The sequence below is a fragment of the Rhea americana genome, unplaced genomic scaffold (assembly GCF_003343005.1).
Source record: "Rhea americana isolate MKP2758 unplaced genomic scaffold, rheAme1 scaffold_1, whole genome shotgun sequence".
Lineage (NCBI taxonomy): Eukaryota > Metazoa > Chordata > Aves > Rheiformes > Rheidae > Rhea > Rhea americana.
This window is the reverse complement of record NW_028185038.1, coordinates 13,414,343-13,437,399: the sequence shown is the minus strand read 5'-3', so window position 1 is coordinate 13,437,399 and position 23,057 is coordinate 13,414,343. Positions and strand designations below refer to the sequence as shown.

Here is a 23,057-nt window from a genome sequence, read left to right as displayed (position 1 = left end):
ACCTATCCTGGCACTCCGAGTGCTCCAGCTTCCAGTCTCTTTCCTGTAGTCATCCTCATCTCCTTCCTTAGTTTGTCCCGGCAACCCCTGTCCTCACGGCACTCCCAGACCCTGACCTCCCCCAGCATATTCCCCAGCCCTAGGCACTGTGGGGGAGTCCCAGAGCTGTAGATACAATAAAGACGCAGTTTCATCCATCTGGGCTGGTGATGTTGCCTATTTTGCACAGCATCTGGATCATCCAGTCAGGATGGAGACACAAGAGAGGCCCAAAAATGCTCAGTCAGGGCAAATTCTCCGGAGTTTTAGCCATGAAGCACTGCTACAGCTTTGCAGAGTGTGGTGTGCACATTGAAAAAAAAAAAAATCGGAGGCTTCCCATTGATTATACTTTGGGGGCAGGAGATGGGTCATAAGGATGTAAAAGGACTTTGCCAAATTTTGTCACGACTCCAAAGCATGGGAGTCTGCCAAAGAAAATGTCAGTTCACTGATGATATTTTAACATTGCAAAACAATTATCCTCCCCATTTTCACTTTACTCTGAGAAATGGCCCTTTGTTTGTGGAAAACTTCAGCTAAAAAAAAAACATCCAAATTCACAGGGCAGACAACCAGAGGGGCAAACTGCAAGCAGCTAACGTTAACCGAAGTAACAAGCAATTAGAAAGATGGTCTTACAATAAGAAACCATCAGGTAGCCCCAATTGTTATGTGATGCTATCAAGCCTATGTTATGGAAAAACAACCAAGTTAACCGAACTTCTACCCACTAAAAGACAATTCTTTGGAAAGGAAGCATTGCTCCTGCTTGAGCTACACTTGCGTCCGTGTGGGGACCTCGCTTTGCTCCTGCCGCCTCTCACATCAGCCTCCAACACGACCTGCGGAATTCCTGTTGTGGTCACTTGGCCTCGTTCCCCAGCATAGCTGAGGAGACCAGAGCAAATGACCACTCCTAGCGCAATGCCACGTACGCTGGAACATGCTGTCCCGCTCTGTGTTTGTTTTACGGGATTAGGAACATGCCTAAACCCAAGCTCATGTTGGAACTGATGCCTAACACGCAAAGTACTCTGGTTTGGAGAGAAATCACAATGTTACTGTGATTAAATGAAAATAATTAGGGTTAAATGGGGAGGAAAATGAAATTTCCTTGCAATTACTTGGATTTATTTTAAGAATGAGTGACATAACTTGTCGGTTTTATCTGTTCTCCATGGTTTTTCCTTTACATATTTTCTCTCTTCTTTTAGAATTAAATTCTCGCTCCTTTGCCTCATTAATGAAAGATTATGTAGCTTGTGGCAATTTTTGTATATAAGAAATGGACTTTACTGATATAGTTCAGAAACACTGGTGTGCTTTTCCATTCCAGAAACCCCTTCTGCTAAAACCCAAACAGAATAACACAGTGAGCATGACTATCTCCATAAATTATTGTTCAAACATATGGAAATCATTCTCTTCTCAATGCTTTTGGTGTTAGAAAGCAGAAAAAGCTGCTAACACTGTCTGCTCACCATAAATYCTCCTCCTTTACTGTATGGTTCTCCCAGAGCTACCCGTGTAGGGTTGTTAAATCAGGACAATGCTTGTGATTTATGAGAAGATAGCACAGCTTGTTYGGTGCACTCTGCGCTGTAAATATCCATGCTCAAAGACCTGCAGCRGTCTCCCTGTCGTAAAGTCTAAGGACAGAAGGTGCTTTTTTGGGTGCAGATCAGCGTTAAAAGCATCCAGCTCAAATCCAGTGAGACACACGAGCCTTGCAAAAATTTGACTGCTGATTGAAAAATAAGAGGCAGTTGGGGTTTCCTGTCTTATATTGTCATAATASAAATATATTGTAACCTTTAAGGCCTATGCTTACTGCACCATGAGGATCAAACTGAGAGGACAACGGAGACAYATGAAACAGGGGAGGGAGGTGGTGATGAAGAAGGTACTGTTTGGTGAAGGAATAGTCGGGAGAATCATGGGAGGAAAATCCCGTGATTTCCTCTTCTGTTGCTCTCCACCATTCTCCCCTCTCAGTTCAACTCTTCTCTTGCCTACAGGCTTGGAGAATACAATTGCTCRTCCTATGAGGCTATTTTAGATATTGGACCTTCTTTGTTGCCCCTCACTGTACATTTCCTCGTAGATGATTTTCTGAGTCAGGCAGTAGCTGCACATTGCATCCCAAATGTGGGTACACCTTGCACTTAGCCTTGGTTTCCATCCCTCTTTTAATTAATTTCTGCCACTTGACTTACTTTTTTTGATTGAGTGCTGAGCCAATATTTTCATAGAATTGTATGGTGCAACCTCAAGTTCCCTTTCTTAATAGTCCTAGACGGCTCAGAACATSTCATTTCATGTGGAAAGATAGGCCTGTTTTTCTTTCCCTCCCATCATAAGTATCCTCTTGCACTACCTAAACTGAATTTCATCTRTTTTTATTGCCAGTCACTCAGCTAATTCCCCTCTTTGGTAGTGTTCCTACGCATTTGYCTGGTACAAGTGCAAGGTTTAGTGCTGTGCAGTTCCACGGTTCTCCTTGGGAACCTTTGTAACAAAACTGGTGCTGTATTACTCATCTTCCCATCTGTTGATATCAAGGAAGCTTTAAACAAGAGGGTCACTATTTTGTCCCTGAGTTCCTTTACAGCTCTGTAGTGAGTAATACCCAGTCCTTGCAATTTCTTACTACTCATTTTGTTAGCTTGCACCTTCATTTCTTCTTGTCCTCTGAATCCCTCAGGAAAAATTGATTCATCCATGAGAGTCTCCCCTATTCCTCCATATATCCCAAATATGGATGCCAAAAAGCCCCTGCTCTCCCCAATATGGCTCTGGGAACTCCCACAGCTGGCCCTGCAGACGCTCTCATAGCCTTTGAGCTCTTGATGTGTTTGCAAAAGCTTGCTTAGTTTTTAATTTTAATTTTTAAAGCATCTTTGAATTCCTTAGTGTTGCTTCTAATCARTTACTTTCCTCATCTGAACACAGCTTCTTTTTTTTCCTGCACATCCCATCTAGCTACACCAGCCTCTTCCACAYGGTCCCCAGTCTCGTGTGACGTACAGCATGCATTTGCCCAAGACAAATTTGCATGATCACCTTGAGCAGTTCATGTTCCTCCTCTGACTTTGAAGCCTTTTAGCTGCTGTTTTGATTTCTTTCCTAATCCACTTCTCTTCTTTAGTGCTCCCTTGGAAATGGAGCCTAACAAAAATGCAAAGTTAGCTTTTGTTCRTCGTGCAAGAAGGGTGAACCTCGGTGCAGTCTGGTCACTGCTGCAAGGTAGCTCTGTAAAAGCAGCATAGTCAAGGCTTTTGCATTAATTTGGACCAAGGCCAAATTAATGTTGTGGGTTTCYAGATTAGTTGTCCACGAAATAGTTACGGAGCGGATCTAAAAACTTAGGGTCTCTGTCAGGCCAWAAGGACACGTACTGGTCAAGGTGGAAGGAGCCAAAATCTTCTGCGACACTTGTGTCTCCTGGTCTCACAGCCTCTCTGCTCACTCTCTGGATACTGTCACCATCAGGGATGGGCAAACGATGGAATCACTGTAATAGCATTTTTATTTGGGTTTGGTATCCAAGCGACCTGCGCTACTCGTTGACAGGATTACCTTGTGATTTGATTTGACTGTGAGTCCTTATCTCTGGAATTGATCCAAAACCAAGTAGGAGTGAGAGAAACAATTCTCAAGGAAAAAAAACTTCGTTTTTTTTTTTTACCTTGAGGAGATTGCATTTGGAGGCTTCATTTTGCTTTCTAACAAAGAAACAAATTCTCACAAAACTTACAAGAAGAACAAAATGGTTTACTTTTTTTAAGCTAGAGAAAGAGGAAAAATAAGATGAAAATTCCAATCTTTTCATCAAGAGACAAAAATATCAGCCAAAAGAAAAAGCTTTTCAACATGTTTTTTGGAAAATTTGTGAGAATAGTAAAGGTATAGCTATATTAACTATTTTCTCAGCTTTATAAAAACATTTATAAAACATAAATGAATAATAGAGCGAATATTTTTATTAACAAAAATTAAAACTTGAAATTTTAATACCTATACCAGGAAAAACAGTTCATTTTATTTAAACAGCAGTTTAGAAACCAGAAACAAACCAAAAAAATTAGTTACTTTCCTATGGATTTAAGTTTTTGGGTAAAAGGCTATTGATGGTGCCTGAGGAAGCCTTAGGTCTGTAGTAGTTCTCAGGAAATCATATTGCTGACTATAGCACAAAACAACTCAAATTGTGCTGAATCGGTAGGCAGAGCCTTTGAAACTGGGGAGGTTTGCGGAGGAGTTAGAATTTTAAGAAATGCCAATATTATTTCAGGAAGGGGAAGAAAAAAAAAACTTTTTCCAAAGGGAGCAAAACTGGAAGGCAATTAAAACTCAGCAGCATCCTAAAAGCCAACACAAYGCTTAACTTTTGAGTTCAGCTTGGATTGACGATCATGGCTGAAAACTGATACAGGTTTTTCCTAACACAAGGTTAGTTAAAGCATGGTCCAGTGGGGCTGAAGTTTTGATAGTCTCTTTTTTTTTAAGTGCYGAGACACAGCATGGAGCCCACATACACCAGCCCACAGTGGTCCGGTAAAGCATGGAGTTAGGCTCAGCAGTGGTTTAAATGCTGCCGTTTTGGAGGACCACACCTCTATCTTAAACATCATCTAGACCAGTCCATCTTGTGCAGATCAGGTTTAGCTCTGACAGGTTGTTACTGTTGCTCTGGGCTGGGCAAAGTCTGGTTGCCCCTTTTGAAAGGCATGAAGCATATCTGTCCTCGGGTCTCATGCTTAGAGTAAGAAAAGCTATTTTGAAAAGGGAAGAAAAACACAAATACTCTTCTTTACCTTTCTCCCCTATCATTATAGTGCGCTGGTAAGAAGGAAGGTAGTTTGACTATCAAGGCCCAAGATATGATTAATACAACTGGAAACTGTATCAGCCACAGATATTGATGCTTGACCTATATTGCTTTAGCCACGGTTCAGAAGTCATGTTATAAATGTCTAAAAAAGAATATGGTGGACTTTTCTTTATGAGATAACCAAGAAACTGGATTTACTTCATATTTTAAGAAATTAGACTATATCAAATGTGTAATAAAAATATTTTCTATAGGATTTAAAAATATATACATATATAAACTACCTTAAATTTTAATGCCCTGTTAATATTGATGTGATCTCTACAGTATCTAAGCGTAACTAAGCGAGGTTTCCCAGCAACCTCCATTATACCTCAAACAGTGATTACAAAACATAAAACCTTGTCTACACAGTAAATTAATCCTGCCTGAAAATTGGATCTGAAATGGTCTGCTAGGCTTGATGCAGTACCCACTTTAAGTCAATGCTAACTCTACTCCTGACTGCAGGAGCTAGATTAGATCTTAGACGCAGTCCCAAAATGATGTGGTTTCAAACTCTGTTGGCTGGGCAACACTGAAAGCATCCGAGGGAGTTACTGTGACCCTTGGAGTACTTCCTGGTAAGACAAAAAAGGTGATATTTAGAAACAGTCTTAAGACAATTTGGGCACATCTATGCTTCATTTTGAAGAGGAGCCCAAGCTGACCACATGTCCAACCTATTCAGACATAACTTTTGCTCAGGCACTGGATATAGACTTTTGTCATGCTTAGTAGGGGACAAGAGCTCGTGGGTGATGATGGAGTGAAGAACATTTATTTCTGCCCTTCTGATGGCATCCATCTCCATATATTCCCTCTGCCTTGCTTGCACAGCTCACTTTGAACAAGCATGTTGACACCAGACCCTTCCTTGAAGGACTCCTATGTCAAGTGTCTGCAGTGGCCAATGGGATGGGACAGGCTGAGCCGGCACTTTCATCCCACCCACCACACCACAGCAACACAGCCAATGCCAGAGCTGGCCCAGGAAGCATGATGTGCTTTAGGCTGCAACCTGTCCCTGTGTCCATACAGGGCAGCACGGACATGGCTTTGGTCTATGTCTCGAACACCTGACCAAATCTGGTTTCCGTTCTCCTTTCCTCTGGCACTCTGCCTAAAGCACGTTCAGATTTGTTTTCCATGCAGGGTTTGAAGCACAGTGTAGACAAGGTGTGAGGGCCAGATCCTGTTCTAATGCAGGCAAAATTCACCAGTATCATTGGCCTGAACACTTCCCCTTGCATTATACTTTAAGGTAGGAAGCATGGGAGTTCTCTTGTTTTAAAGAGTTAATATATGGGATTTGGCCACCTGCAGAGGAAAGTTTCTCACTGAGCTTTCGGTTCATCTGCTCCATGTGCCTGGTGTTTTTTCTTGCTTGCCGAAGAGACCTCTTAACTTTCTTCACCCGATCTCGTAGCTGTTTGTTGCGCTTCTCCAGTGTCGCCACCTTCTGCTGCAGCTTCTTCACTCTGTCCTCTTCCTCAAACAGGGCTTTCTGGACAGAGGAGCACATGAGCTGAGGAGACAGCAGAAAAGAAATAGGAACAGGTGAGCTTTACATAGAAATTTGTTAAAGAAAGGATTAATTCAGGTGTTCCTACTATCAGCTTATACTTCTACTAAAAGCTTCTCTTTCACTTCTGTATTCTGATAAGACTCAAAATGTAGATCTTAATGATATTAACTATTCACAATGACATTTATGAGCTGTTTTGAGAGGCCTATCCAGCCCACCAATTACATTGAATTCATGGAGGAAGAATGTCCCATTTCCAGTATGAAACTGGAGTTCAACCCACGGGGGTGTCATGACTGGAAAAAAGAGTTGATTCAGTCAAATCAGAAACTCCAGATTTTGACATGAGCCCGCCCTTTGCTCATTATGTGAACATGTGAAATGTGGACAGCACCCATGCAAAACACTGAATAGGTTGTTGCTGCCTTTTCAAGACTTGAGTTGTCTGAGGCATCTTATTATGTTTACTTCTTCCAGATGAAACTCAAAGGGTAAGATCCCAGCAACCCCTAGGAGCATCCGAGATCCTATAACTTTGACAGAACTTATTTATTTCTTGGGTCATTGGCTGATTTTGTGCTCCTGGTGCACTAAGTTCTTAGGATGGGATTCAGCTGCCTTCTCTTAGGCAGCCAAAGGTGAGAGACCAAGTCTGGGCTCCCTTCGTAATGTCTGCAGGGAGACAGACCCTTATAGAGTACGATCTTCATTTCCTAAGGCAGTAGGAGGAATCACGCTCTGGAGACAACTCTCTCTCTTCACTGTCTACAAAAGCACCAAGTTCCACTTTTTTTTTTTCCAGACAACATTTTCCAAGAAGAAAAAGAAGATGTGTCTGGGGATCAAGGACAGCCCCACCATAAAGATGCTGATCTAGAGAAGCCACCGCGGAAAGTTATTTCTTTCCAGTGATGTGCATCCTCTCTTTTTTTCTACAAAAAACATCCTTAGATATTTAATAGTCTGATTGATGCAGTGATATGATGTGAAGGAAGGCAGTACCTTCTGTTGAATTTATCTCCTTTATAGCTCTACATTTTTATGTGTATTTCAAGCCTTTCTGGAGCCTGGATGGGCTTTGTCTGGCAGAACATTCGGATCAGATAGGGAATCTAAATAAACAAGTAAATCCTCACTGTGATGATGAAGGATTACATGTTTCTTCCCATCTTGCTTTGTAGTATTTTCAACAACTGAAAATGAGGGAAGGACGGAGACTCAAGCCCACTTTGATGGGTAATATTTCATTTGCTTTGGAACCCCTCAGCAGTTGAAAGCCATGGCCAGTCCACATGGCAACTGCTTCCTATAGCCATCAAATCTTGATTCTTTTGCAAGGGTACTGCAGGACTTTACAGAGAAGGACATGTTTGCCCTGACTTTCCTCTCACTTGGCTCCTTCATAAATGCAAACTTGGGAGCCCGGGAACTCACAGCTAAAGGCCAAATATTGTACTGAAGGGAAGGGAATTTGGTTTTGATCAAAACTAATTTCAAGATCTTTGAAACTGCCAGCACCTCTTGGTTTTTGTGTTTGTCAAACCCTTGCAAAGCTTCAAGTAGAACACATTTCAAATTTAAATCCCTGTAAAAAAGAGCACTGAGTTAGGAAAAGTTGTTTACTAGGAAGTCATGAGGTGGTGACTCTCCTTGATGAGGAATTTCTTGTATTTTCTGTTGATGTACTGACAGGTGCAAGACATTACAGAGGCCAAAACAGACTAACACACACCTCGTGCTCAAGTGCAGCTGAAGTGTAGGGCTGTGTGAACCCAGCTATGTCTCACCTACCTGGACTGGCTGCTGGGGGAATGGGAACTTCTGATGACTGGCATTAGAGATGACATTAGCTTCAGCACAGAGGCACTTCCAAACCTTTCAGGTCAGTCCTCTGTCCTCTGTCAGGTGAGGCATCCAGCTGTATTGAGGTACTCAGAAACTTCTCAAATGCCATCAAAGCTTGCCAGCTCGTWTACTCGTGTTGTGCCTCCTTCAGATCCTCATGCTTCTGTCTGAAACCCACCTTCCAGTTTTCAGTCTATGTTTCTCCCATGGCAAAACCCTACCCATTCCTGTGCTAACACTGCCTGTTATCTAAATGGCTTTGAATATCTGGAGGCAAGAATCATGTTTCATCTCAACCCTTATCAGCCCCTGCAATATTCTTCCACTCCTCTCTGTTACTCCCATCTGAGCATGGTTAACTTTTGCTGGGCTTACAGCACAGCAAAGTCTGGGAGCCAAATTTTAGCCCTGCCTGTGCTGCACCCACAGATTTACTTAAATTCCCTGGAGATTTCCAGAGAGAGCAGTAGGACAACACAGTTACAAAAAGCTAAGTTAGTGTTGGACCTGTGCAGCTTTCCTTACCGACAGCGCAAGCCACCAGAAGGACCCAGCTAATGAAGTGGCTGCCTGCAGTTGCAGGTCTACCACGTGAAAAATAACCTCCTTTGTTCCTTTGGCATGGGGAGGAAGAACAAGAGGAGGCCGTCACATCTTTGCCAACTGGTTACACAGCTTATAACATACAGATCAACAGTAAAGATGGTGTGTGAACCTGAGTGCTGTCCTGCTGCTGCTCTTACTGCTGTGCCTATGGTTCACATGGATGCACCCAAGTTATTTTTCAACTATTACATCTGATGTTGAGAACTGTGCTGCTGTGACAGCCTAGAGCTCAGCAGAGCCTGTATAACTCACCCTGCAGGTGAATAAATAGGTGAGAAGTTAACCAGACCTCAGTTCATGTTGCTACTCTTGTACCTTTTCCTTTACAGCCATTTGAAGTATGCCTATATTGTGCAGCAGTTCCCAAGGAGCGTATTACAGACATGAATTTTTGTCTGTCTCATGCAACCGTAAACATGCACAGTTTGCACTGATGATCATCACAATCGAACCTTAGTCCAAATGTACTGGTGAAAGCTACAGGGAACTGCATTTTGGCTCTGGGAATGTCCTATGGTCCCACGACTGACCGCAGACTGCCACTTTCAAGCACAGTAGAGAGGGATTTTCTCTCTCTCTCTTTTTTTTTTTTTTTTTTGATGTAATTATTCCTTAAATGAGATAATGAAATCTCCATCCAGCAAGGTAAGACAATTAAGAATTCCCCTCTTTCTTCCCCCAGTTCCACTACAATAAGAGGGTTTCTGAGACCTGCAAGGATGAAGGCTGCACATGTGCCAGAATGGAGGAATGAATTTGCAGCTTTCACACTGCTTGGCCATTCCCAGACTTTGGCAGACACACTTCAATTGAGATATTTGAATGGGCACTGAATTCCCCCCTCCTCTTTCCAACCACAGAGAGAAGACCTCAACAATCTCCATCAGCCAGGAAGAAGATGCAACCTGCCCTGATACATGGTAGGTGGCTCACCTCTGTGGATGAATGAGGGGAGGGAGTGCTGGGACCTGCACACCTCAGCAATAGCAGACGGATGAACAGCAGCTTTGAAATGCTATGCTCAGCATGGCATGCACACTAATAGGCCTGAGAAATTGAGTGAAGGACCAGGAGACAGCCAATTTATGAATTTTGTTCTTTCAAAAGTTACATTCTCTAGAGACCCACATGTCAGAGGAGTTGTCTCTTCTGGAGATATCTGGTTGGATGGTCTATTTGATCCACAATTTTTAGTGAGCTATCCACAACAGTGGTTAAAGTCAAATCTACAGTTATGCCAGAAGATGTAACAAGAAAGGTAGCACAAATGATATATATAAGTTTCCATCTGATGCACAAGACAGCCTTGTATGGCTGAATTGCCAATAACCTGCATTAGACTGAGACAGTGAACAGGAAATGCTCCTTGGATAAAGGCAAGATGGTAATCTTTATCCAGCACAAATCATACATAAATGGTCGCAGTTAGCATTACAGAACCCAAGTCACTCAAGGCCCAGCAGTGGCACCCAGATTTGGCCCTTCAGCTACCAAAGGGAGAGAAATTGAGTCCTAGCTAGCTCCTGATGCACAGTCCCTGCCAAGAACACTGATAAAAAGCAGAAGAACCTTATTATCTGAAAGTCTTTCCCCTCAGAGCTAAAGGTATCTTTCACATCATCCAGAATTTTTGGACATTGTTAAACACAGGGTCAGAAAACATGGCTATAGAAATGCCTTTAAATGTGTGTCAGTAAGCCCTGATCTCCTCTGCATGGACATGACATGGTTTTGGAAGATTTAGGCAAAGGTCATTTGGGTTTCTTGTCCTCAAATCTTCCTCCTGACCTGCACTGCCATCTGGAGCAGTATCTAGCCATGCTTGTGCTACCAGGATATTCCCATAGCAAGTGTTCTTCTAAACAGAGGGAAAGCAAAGCTCCTGGACCTGGGCATTCCTTCTTTAAAAAAGACAGCTACCTTGTCCTTTGGAGCTGGCACCCACTGTCCCTCCCAGGAGTTACGGGACTGCTCCCTTCGCTGGCCTCCCTGCTGCCCAAGGCAGCTGTCTGCCYGCAGCAGCAGACGTTTCGTCTCTCCCTTGAGTGTGGTGCACTATCCAGGAGAAAAATGCCAAAAGCGGATTCCAAACCCAGGATCGCCCCAACAAAACCTCCTTACCGGCAGCACTTGGGAGTGGCCGGTGGAAGAAATGAGAGCTGATCACTCTCAAAATGCAGCCCAAGTGCTGTGGGTTGGGAACCACAGCTCCTCCTCCGCTGCTGAGCTGCTTCCTGCACTGTGCCCGTGGTGAGCTCATCATAGCCCACATTTCTCTCCTCTCATCCTTCCTGGCTATAAATCTACTCCCCAGAGAGGGAAAAAAGCTTTCTGCTTTTGCTGCACTTTGCCTTGCCACTCTGTGCTCTGTGCACTGTTAAAGTTACAAAAAATATCCTAAACCAAAACCTTACGCAGCATGAAGCACGTACCTTCAGCTCTTTATTTGTTTCAGCACAGCAAAAATTTATGCACTCTCTCAAAAGGATCTCAGGAGCCAAACATAGCTCTTTATTTTTCTTTAACTCCACCAGGATTTGTTTCCCAAACTCCTTCTGTCCGTTCAGCAAGCATGACTCTGTGCCCCATGGAAGCCAATACAGATACCACACGGCCCAGGCAGACAAATCTCCCCTCTCCTGGCCAGGACAGTCTCCTCTGAGCCCTTCCTTTCCAGATTTCAGACCCCAAGCATCTCTCCCCTTACATTCAGCCTCCTGGGCAGGCTAAGCATGAGTGAGCGTGTTGGGTGGTGATCTGCTCACTGGTGGTGCGGTGAAGGATAGCAGGAGGAGTCTGGCAGCAGAGGGGACTGAGTTTGTGATGGAGTGACTTAACCTCCAGTTATTGAAACWTTTCAGCCAAGACTAACACTCCTGCCGAAGTGTGGAAAGCACTGTCAGCACTGTTGGGTGAACTGCTGGTGGCACAGCAGTGCTTGATTAAAGTCTCCTGTCTCTGTAAGAATTTACCATGACTTTCAGAGGCAACAAATCAGGGTCACAAGGCTACACTAGTTTCATTGGCTTTAATGGGGGTGAGCTGGGATTTCAGTCACTTTATGTCATAAGGCCTGGCTGGAGAAAGAAATGGTGGTGATTTTTCTCATGATACAGCTACCTCTTTCCGAATCTGGGGTCAGCATGCAGTTGCCATGGTGAGATGCAAGACCTGGGGCAGAAATCCCTAGGTAATTYAAAATACTAGAGATGGGGTCTTCATAGGGGTAACGAAGCACTGAGTCTGCCCTAGCCTGCAAGGAGCTTCTGCAAGACCATCACCACTCTGAGGTGTCTCGGCACTGCAAATGGTGCCATTCTTCTCCTTTCACTGCTCACTGAAAGCAGATCTTAAATTTAAATGCCTAAGAGGCATCTAGCCTAGGGAAGTCATCTAGGTGTCCTCAGTTGTCAATGGAGATGACCAGGCACATCCAAAGGGAGCCGCCTTACCTTCATAGACACCTACCTTGGGTTACTCACTCTTTGGGACCTCTCTACATTCCCCACATAACCGGCTCAGGCTGAGCTAACRCTGCCTGAGATGAATGCCACTCCAAGTCCCATGAAATGGCACCTGGCTTGACTGACTGCCCTGAGGAAGGCTGCAAGGGTGGCACGAAGGATCATTTTTAGAGAGTTGGAAAACCTTGCCCTGGGAATGGAACCCAAATCCAAGGTCCAGGGACAATCAGGAGTCTTTAAAACAGCYCCATTTGCTCCTATCTGCATCAAACTCCTGTTCGCACAGTGGAAAACCACCTGAAGAATCATTTGAGGGGCTGTCAGAGGCAGCTTTTGGCTTACACATTGGCGAGTACCTTGGCTGATATTTGGCCCCAACTCTCCCGTTACTGAGAATGGCCTGTCTCCCTGGAAAATGTGAGCCTTGTTTACAAGCTGTGACTTGTAAAGTCCACCAAGACATGGACTCAGCATAAAGGATGGTTTTTTACAGGGAAGAATATTTCTTGAGAGGAAAAACACTCACAGCCTATTCTTATTTTTTTTTTAATGACCTTAAGCTGAACAATCAAGTTTTTTAGAGACACTTCCCCATGATTAAGTACTTTGGAAAAACAGACCTTCCTTTCTGGCAAGGTATCTGACCTGCTGGTGGCTTTCAGCTGCAGTGAGCATTGTAGGCACCCATTTTAAAACTCTTCTCTTTGCTTTCGAACTCACAGTGCTTGCATCCCCACTGCTAGCCTGGGAGTGGTTTTGGAGGACATAGTAGGATTAGGGGACACTGAGGGCTCGTGAAAAGAGTTTCAACCCTGAAGATACCTGGACATACATCTCTAGCTCCAAAACCACACAGGGAGCATGGCAAGGGCACTGCCATCTCTCGAGACTTTGGACTCTGCAGCCAGAGATGCTTGTAAGGGCGGGGGAAGCTATCAGGCTACAGCCAGACCCGGTCCCCTCTGCTGAGGTTGTGGACAGTGGTGGGAACGCATCTCCGCCCTACTCAGTTTGGTCACTGTCAGCACCCAGAAAGGGACTGACCACAKAAGTCACCATTCTTTCGAAGGAAAGAGGTGATGATAACTTAAAAAGGAAGAGCAATAACACTGATCAAGAAGACAGGAGTTGGGGAAAAAAGGTGTCAGGACAAGCCAGGCTGCCTACCTCGGCACCTGACTTGTGCCAAGGGAGCAGGTAAGTCAGTCCTGGTGGTCCCTGAATCTGCTGCACGGCGAGTGCAGCTAGAAAGCCTTGGGAAGAGAAATGCAAGGCAGGAGCCATCCTGGGGCTCTCCAAGGACCTTTCTTCTCCTCATCTCTGGCGTGCCCATGCATGCACCCTGCTCTCGAGGCCGGCGGTACGCCGAGAGCCAGCGGCTGCATTTTCCCGTGGTTTTGAGGCCAAGGTGCTCTGCTCTCGTGTTTCCTTTCAAAAACTTTCCTCCGACCGACTCGCCCGCGATGCCACAGGAATGCAGTGGGGAAGCAGGGAAGAGACCGCCGAGGGCTAAGTAGTTTAACAGCTTCGGCATCGGTGGAGCAGCTGAACAGCAACAGTCTGAGCTCACCGGGTATCGGCCTCAGCACTTCACAGAGAATTGGCCGCACCGTTCATTCTGGGGATGTTCAGAGCTAATTGCAAAGGCAGCCTTGCTTGCAGGCTTTGCCACACAGCTAATTGCGGAGGAGGCTAATTGCAAAGATGATCCAAAGGCAACATGACCTGCTGCACCCGTTGCCTTCCTGGCACCAGGCACGGATGGTAGATATTCCTGCTATTCCTCCATCCTGCTCCCAGGGAGTACATGGTGCACGCACTGATTAAGTGGCTTACTCAAGGGCAAAGTACACTTAAAAGTAAACTACATTACCCAGCAAAGTTGTGCCGTAYTTAAAGGAAAAGAACATTTAAAGTCAAAATTAAATCACATTTGGATTAAGGGAAAAAAAAAAATCTCTGTTGCTAGAAGCAATTAGGTGACGAGAACAAAAGCGTTTTTAAGTCYACCTTGCAACACATGCTGCTTCATGATTTTCTGCAGTTCACTCTGCCCAAATTCTGAATATGACTTTGTTTCTGCTTTTTTTTTTAATTCCAGCTGCAATTTCAGATGGGCTTCAAAAGTATATATAATAGGCTTTTCCTCTAAAATGGAACAGATTTCCATGTCCACAACTTTCCAAACTTTCAAAAACCTGCCATCCATCCTAATTTCCAACTCAGCTTTTTCCCACATAGGATTGTTATTATTACAATAAAACTAATTAGACCTGCTAAATCCCAAACCCCTTTGCCAATACACCTTGGCTCCTGTGTATTGTTCTCAAATTGAAAGTTCTTATGGGACCTATCTCCATCTAAATTTATTTTACTTGGCTTGTATTTCAATAAGATTAGGCCACTATTCTCCCCACAAACATATAAACAGAGAGTAATTAAATATCAAGGAAGAGCTAAAAYGAGAAAGACCCAGAAACGCAGTGTATTTGTCCTTCCATCTCGTTGATGGGAACATAACGAAACTAGACATTTCTTCTACTTACTGAAATGTCAGCTTTGATTTTTGAATTAGCAGCCCTCTGCTTTACAGCCAACCTTGCATTACAATAGGTCCTGGAAACGTCATTTATTGTAATGTGCCCATTAAATAGTCAGTATGCATTTCCATAGCAGGATAACGGTGTGGGAAGTACAACATATTCAAATACACCATCCCCAGATGCAGCTGAAACTGGGAATCGGCAACTTGTGAGGAAACAGATTTATCTTTATCACTATTAATTTGCATGAGAATGACATAGTTTAGGTGATAATTACTTTTTTTTACTTTTTAAGAACATTTCTTGTAAGCCCTTGGTAAGGGGCTTGGCCAGGTAGTCCCTGGCTTGCCATGGCTGGCAGAAGCTGAGCTTCCCAAGGTCCCSCAGAGAAGGTAAAAGAGAATATCTTTGCTCTGAGTTAAAATACTCTCACCCCCAAATCCTCTACTTATCCAACCTTGACACTTACTGCTGCCAGCCACAGACCTCTGATTTTCTATCACCTCTAAGTCCAAATTGGGAAAGAGAGGAGTAGAGCAAATCCTGGCAGGCTCTATTTATTTGTATAATTGCAAATGGCCAAAATGTGAATGCAGAGCATTAAACACTGGCTCTCAAAAAAGCATAGAAACAGTGACATTCACTGCAAGTGGAGTCCATGTCCATTCCTCATCAAATATATTTTATGCAGGACAAATTGCCCCATATCCTAGCAACAGAAATGGGCAAGCAGCTTGGCTCAAGCAGACACGGCAAAGCTCACTTCCCCAAATTCAATGCTCTGCTCCAGCCTGCCTGCCGGGAAGAGTCCATGGCCCCTATGGTCCCTTCCCRGCACATCGCCTAGGACAGCACCGGCTGGTGTGTATCAAAACTTAAGGGGACTGTTTRTTACAGAATGATGCAAGGCTGATAGTAAAAGAGCTGCTCTACCGGATTACAGAACAAATAAGACGCAAGACCCATGCTGAAGAAGGCAAATATTTAAAGTTAACCTAACATCCATAAAAGTCACATTGCCCTATAAATCCCTCTGCTCTGGACACCTTGGCTTCACACTTCACATAAACTGCTGTAGCTCAGCTGCCTTTACAAACAGATGAGATTTTCTTGACTGCAAGCTCAGCTGGGAAGCACTGCTACTGCTCAGAGCTTCTGACTTTTGAAGAACAACTGTACATGTCCCAGGACAGATTGCCAGTCATCTGCTCCTGAGCATTGTAGGAGTTGCTTGAGCCATTTGATTTGTCAAATCCACTTGGGAATAGGGAAGCTGGCAGAGTGAAAAGGACATTSTCAGACATGTATATAACCAGCCTTGGTAAGTCCCTATCAAGGGTCCTACCTGCTTAACCTACCACTCTGTTTAACATATATAATCTGGTGGAAAGAATTGTTTTTCTGGGGTATTTTCTAGAGCAAAGTGCAAAAGCCTTGGAGAGGCTGAAGAAGTAAAGACAAAGACACAGAAAAACAAATACCCACGATTTTCAGGCCCTCTCTGGCTAATGTCAGTATGCTGGGAAAGAAACAGAGGAGGCAAAATGCCCTGGAGACTAATTGGCAGCTCTGAGTAACAAGCTCTAAATCTAGAAAGGTCACCAGACCACTCTGGATGCAATAAACATGTGGGAGGCTRCTCTGAGAATGGGAGAGCTTGTGAAATAACCAGTCTTCAAGGAGAAAGAACAGGGTACTTGGAGGATCCCCCTCCAGTTCGTTGGTGTTGAGCAGCCCAGAACATCCACGGCATTAGTGGCCAGTGTCTCTGGGAGCCGAAGGGAGCTGGCTGCTGCTTTCACAGGTAGCACAGTCCATCAGAGAGGGACCCGTTCCTGAACTGCTGTTTGATTTCCCATCAAAAATTTGGGGTCACAGAAATGCAGAGTCTTTCCAGCCTGATTTCAGGAAGCAAAAAGGAGGAGTGCAACTGCCCAAGAGACACCCCCAGCTACCCTGGCCAAAATGCCTGCTGGGCTGATGGACACCCTGTGGTGAACTCTCCTGTGTAAGCCTTTAAATTACAGAGTAAGCACTCAGTGCTGGTTAATGGTACAATGGTGGCTCTTGACCGTTTAATCCTAAATTAGTAATTGTGCTGGAGCAAGATAAGGGCACAGAAAGTGCCAGGTCACTGCCCAGTGAACACAGGATTACACTTTGGCACTGCCGTTCGGGCAGGTACTCGTTTCCTTTTCAGCTCTTTTTTGACTAGTCACCCTGGGAGCTGGAAAATCCTGCTGTCTGTGCATTTACTGTAAAACCTGCTATYACTGCTGGTCAAACACTTAGAGGGGCAAGTAGCAAATGCATCCCTGTAGCACTRTGTTACCCTTTGTGTAAGTGTGAGCTATATGTGCTTTAAATTGGATTGTAGAAGTAATTTTCTACAGCACTGAGGGAGGCTGACTCCTTCTCAGTCCAGGGATGGGCGTAATCGGGACAAGAGGACCTTGTCTTCTGGCAACAGTAATTTGGGAAGACCAAAGTCACAATTACTTTGAGTTGAGTTATCTGAGCAGCTTGTTCTCATTAAACAACACACACACTTCCACACTTAATCAAAGAGGGAGGATAAAATGCATGTCCTCTTCCGAGAAAAGGAACGGGACATCTTTATTATGGAAAGGGCAATAGCCAGKTAGGAAAGAAGCAGTTCTAATGAGAATCAGTTCCTCCACACTTCAGTTCCCCATCTGTACAACTGGAACAACAGGATATCTGTGCATCTTACAGAGTTTTATCATCTCCAACCAGCTGGTGAGATCCCCTCTTGCGTGCCTCCCAGTGTAGCTGGCAAGGGATGCCCACCAGCAGGCTTCACTTCAGAGATCCTTCCCAGCAGGTACCTGAGGCCTCTCTCCACCTACCTGCTGTGATTTACAGTTAATGCGTGTAAACTGCAGCACAATCTCAGCTGGAAAGACTGGGCGACAAATGGGTTTAACTGGATTCCAATCCAGACAAATGTCTCAGTTCTGCCTGGCTCAGCTTAATCCTATTAACAAGTACATTATTGTGCTGATGCAGCACCTACACTTGCAGCAGCCAGTGTTACGGAAAGACAAGCAAATTGGTGATCTGCACCACTCCCTCCATATACTGGAGAGCTATTTCAAGTGGAGAAGCATAAAAAAAAATCACCCCAAATTGGATCATTTCAAGCATTCCTCCTTCCATCCACTCCCCACCCTGCAGATCCTGCCACTATTTACACTTATTTACTTAATCTCTTCTTCAAATAACCTTTTTCCATTGAGAAATTTGCAAGTGTTTGGGAGGGGGAGGAGTTGTTTGCTGTTTTGGTGGAAGGAGAGAAGCTAAATTCTTTCCTGACTGAGATATATCTGGCAAGTTTTAGCTTGCAGACAGACTTTTTTAGCCAAGTTATAAAATCTGAAGATAATTCTGTCTCTCCTCTGCAGTGATTTTTATGAAGTAATTCCTGATATATGATTATAAAAGGAGACTCTGTGCTGTGGAGGTGTTTAGTGGAAATGCTGAGAGCTGTATCTGCACAAGAAAAGGGCAGGAGCTTGCATCAGTCTAAGCAGAGCTGTCACCAAAAAGCTGAAACTCAAACCCAGCTTACTAAAAGCTGATGAACACATTGATGAACTTGCATCTCTTAAATACTTTGGGTGCAAACTGAGAGCAAGACAGAGGTAGTACACAGTTTGCACTTGACAATGGATAAAAGGAAGCTGAGTTAGCTTGAGGCATCAAGATGAGCAAACACCTTGATGTGAAACCTTAAAAATGTTCTGATCTGCTAAGGCTGTTCAGTTCAAGGCTGGTCACAGAGAAAGCGCTACAACCAAGTCTTTCTGCAAAAGGATGCAGAAATCCTTCAGTAAACCAAGGACAATACTGTGCTCCTCCTTCCCTCTGTCACTTTTGCCATGCTAGACCAGTGCAGCCACCATGGCCTGGCCCACTGCTGGAGAGTACAGTGCCTAGGACAGTGTGGTGGCTGAACCCTGGCTCAGAGGGCAAAAACAAAGAGATAGAGGAGATGCATCCACTTGGATGCTAGTTTTCCCAGGTGAGCCACACTGAGGAAAGGTTGGGGCTATTGGCTATATCTGCATCAGGAAGCTGGAAAAGTAGATGCATATTTGCAGCTTGAAGCTCTGTCTACAGAACACGTTTTTTGGGGGGGACACATATACAGGGAAAGGGGATTGGAAGCCATATGAAGGACCAAACATTCGTTCAGCCCTCTGTGTTGTCATTAAGCGTTGGTCCATCAGATGACACCTCAAGCAGCCTGGTAGTGTTTATTCTGGAGGAATCTATTTGACATGCACCAAAACTGCTCTGTGAGCTGAACCAACAGTTGCTAAGCCAAACTGCACATCTCATATTCACCAGACCTGTTCCCTGTCAGGAAGAAGATCACGCTGATTTCACATGACTTCTTGTTGGCTGCTATCCCCGAGGTGTTTTTCCTGAGCTGCCTGTTACACTGGGTAGCTTGATATTTTCATGAAATGAAGCTCTCCTTGGAAAATCCCGGGGAAATTCATTCTCCCTGTGTGACATCTACAGGCCCTTCAATCAGGCTGATGTTATTTACTTTCTCTGCTAAACTGCTGTGAGCTGTTGTGTTTCACAGGAGAGAATAAGAATTTGGTGATTACACAGAAGGCATGCATGATACCTACACACAGTATTGAAAACCCATCATGCTTCTGAACTCAAAAGACACTTTGCATTTYAGCTCTGAGGATCCAAAAGGCGCTGATGAAGCTAGATAATTCAACGGTAGTGGCTCAAGGTGGCATGGTGTGCTCTGATTCCATGCACTGGTTTTCTGCCTTTCCTGTACTTCCCACCTGATCCACAGAACAGGCTCTTCCTGCATCAGCAGAACCCTGGTGATAAGGTGTTTCTAGGAAGTATCAGGAGAGAAAGGATCATGCCAAGATGACCCATTGCTTGTCCTGGTATTTGGGCAAACCATGAGCATCTTTGTTTTGTGGAGGTCCACAATGGGAAATGGCTGTGAACCACAGTAAGCAAAGGGCTCCAGAAAACTTCAGAAAATAGTAGTCATCACAACCAGAAAGTCCTTGTTAGGTTTGCACTACCTGCAATGCCACCAGTTTTGCATTTGCTTCCTGTCCTTCCCTCTCTCCCTTCCTTGYGGGGCAGAGGATGCTGTGGCCTCCCAAGGTCTCCAGCGCTCAGCTGGCTCAATGCCTTGCTCAGCTCTACTCAAAAGGCTGCAGATAGAAGGTGGTGATGAATGTGCAATTGCTCCAACCCACGCGGCTCCAGGATTGTGTAATCCATTTGTAACACATAAATAGCAGCTGGCTGCTCCCCAAAGAGCCATCTACTACCAAAGCTCTCTAAGTTTCTCTCCCCAAAGTTCCACTTGAAAGCTTGTACAAAGATGATGGCTGGCTTGGCTCTCAGAAAAGGCCTGTTTCCCTCTACTCCACACATTGCAAATTCCTACCAGTGCTGACATTTACTCTCTCTTCAACTCCCACGTTTTTTAACAGTTGAACCAACAAGTGCAGGAAGAATGCAGAGCCCATGAAGCCACCTTTGCWACAATTTACTGCTTTCTGGAAAGATACTAACGCAAGATAGACTTTCCTGATAAGTTGCAGTTGTAACTAAGCATTGTCTGGCTAGACTTGTGCTTGGCTTTAACAAGCTCTCCCCAAAATCCCACACATGAATGACAGACAAAGAGATAGGGATATTGGTTTCAGAGTTACGTGTTCTGCACCACCCAAAAAGATATATAACTCACAATGATTCTAAATTGCAAGAAGGGGCTATATGCAGGTATATGTAAGTAACAGTGCAGCAATTCTGAGTTTGTATTTTGTATTTTGAACGGTGACGCATTGAATACAGATGTAGATTGCTTGTAGATTGCCCAATTAAGAAATAAGGAAGTTACTACAATAGACATAATTAAGCACGTCTGTAGTACCCACAGGTGAGGACTTCTCAATCTTTATCTCGCATGTATATTATGTATTAAAACACTATATGCACTATAGAACAGAAATAATTCACACRAAACATCTGCTAGGGTTGCAGAAATTCAGCGGAAAAGGATGCAGATAGAAGAAAACCACTGCTAAGCCCTGACAAATTGCACTCAATTCAGTGTCACACATTTGCCATGTCTTGGAGGGCAACCTGGCTTTATGGGGTACTTTCTCTTCTTTTAGCTGTCAGCATCAAAAGCTTCCTGAAGGCTACCTCAAAACTCCCCATCTCTATTTCCAACAGTAGCCTAAAAAAAATGCAACGGCCAAGAGCAGATGTTATTTAAAATCTGACTTTCAACAGCTGCCAAGCACCTCCAGCTTCCAGCTGTGCAAGGCAGGAGCAGCATATGCAGAGCTGTGTCCTCTGTCCATGGCAAGTCAGTAGTGTTCTGGAGACCTCCCTCTCTTTCATGGCTCCTCTTTTAACTTCACAGTGTCAGCTGAGTTGAAACAGTTTTCTGGATGCTTTCCCATTTCCTTCATACTTCAACAAGCACTATTAAGAGTGCAAAAGGGCTCAGCGTACATTTTTAAAGGAACTCGGGTCTGACAGGCACTACTTGGCTGTCACTGCTGTGACGGAGATGTATTGGCCTTTGCTTTTTCCCTGCTTTTAAAGCTGCTCTATAGAGTGTTTTATTGCATTTGATGAGGAACTAAAAGGCTCCTGTTCTAAAGTGATTTTATAAGACAGTCTCCATATGGCAATGCTTTTTCCTATCCTGACTCTTCAGACATAGAAAAGCTTGGTAAAATGATGCTTTGGACAACTTCTGGTCTTGCTTTGAGAACTATTGCTTGTTCATTCCCATGGCTGGTGTTTCCTTCTGAGAAATCATGGCTGTAAGATGTTTCCTGTGGTCTTCAGAGAGGTAAACTGCTAAGGAGGGCCTATGGGGCAGCTGCATCGAAGTGCATCTCCGTTACATGGTGTGTGGCCCCAAACATTACATGATGTTAACCAAGCTGGAGGTCTTCCTAAAAAATAGCATGCTGAAAGCTCAGGTCCAATGTGGGGGCATGAGGGTAGCACAAATCACTTGTATTTAAACCATGGATCATATCAGATTAGGTGAAATTCRGATTATAAACTGATCTTCTGACCTGACCTGACCTGTGTGAAATTGGTCAAAGAGCTTTCAAGCTCACGGTATTGCCTCAGTAAGTGCAAATCTTTTCTACAAAAAAATCTTTTCAGTGGCAGGGAATCCATCATGACCCATGGCAAACTAAAGGAATAATTAATTATCTACTTTGGTTGAGAAGTGCCGTATTTAAGTTTGGTTATTTCTACCTATATTACCACCATTTTCCACTTATAGGTCAAATAAAAAAGAAGATCTAAGGTAGAACTCCCTCGGTCTGGTATTCACGTTAGGAAATCATCACTTCAATTGAAGTCTCCCAGGTAAGTAAAGCTTCCCTTCCTGCTCTCCCCACAGATGCTCTATCGAGGTGTTCGAGGTGGTGCTATTTTCTTCCTTAGAGAGACGTGGAGGCCTCTAGCAATTGCTAATTAGCACTCTGCTGATCCACGAAGCGCTGCAGAGTGGTTGCTTCGTTGCTTCTGTATGGCTGCACACTCAGTAACGGACAATTACATTTTTGATGGGATGCCAGGGTCCTCACACACAACTGCCCGCTGCCCACATGGTTGGTACAAACTGGTTTCTAATAATTAATTGTAACCTTCCAATCACAAATATTCCCACCAACTGCCAGTAAGAACATGTAAGCCCAACCATGGGCATGTCTGATCTCTCCTGCTTGTTAACCAGCTGCACGGCATTAGAATAAAGGCAGGTAAGACCTTCTTCTATTTACACCCTTTGAAGTTTCAATTAACTTTTTTTTTCCCTGATACGGTAATTTTCTAGGTGAGGTATCACGCTTTTTTTCATCTTCTGTTTTCCCTGGTTATTTGTTCATGCCTTTCTGACTAGTCTAGACAGCCCTACCACTTAGAACTGGTCTGTGATGGAAAGTTTCCAAGCTGCACAGCCCTCCTCCTACAGAAAGTGGGCTAAGTTTTGCAAAACCAAACCTCTTTTTACAGCTCAACTTCTTGCTACAGCTTAGCCTCTTCCTACAGCTTTATGGCTAACAGTTGGCTGCCAGCACTGAAGAGGTGGGAGA

General features: G+C 44.2%; 1 protein-coding gene across 1 annotated transcript in view; it reads right to left on the bottom strand.

Annotated features, from left to right (window-relative positions):
- Positions 1-3,795: 3,795 nt before the first annotated feature.
- The window catches only part of CCDC3 (coiled-coil domain containing 3), a 39,946-nt gene continuing 20,684 nt past the window's right edge, over positions 3,796-23,057 (bottom strand). Inside the window, exons 3-4 of the mRNA XM_085299253.1 lie at positions 6,236-6,443; positions 3,796-5,496 (exon numbers count right to left, since the gene is read on the bottom strand). Coding sequence (XP_085155379.1) covers positions 5,402-5,496; positions 6,236-6,443 — 303 coding nt within the window. The 3' untranslated portion in view covers positions 3,796-5,401. The remainder of the gene's footprint in view (positions 5,497-6,235; positions 6,444-23,057) is intronic.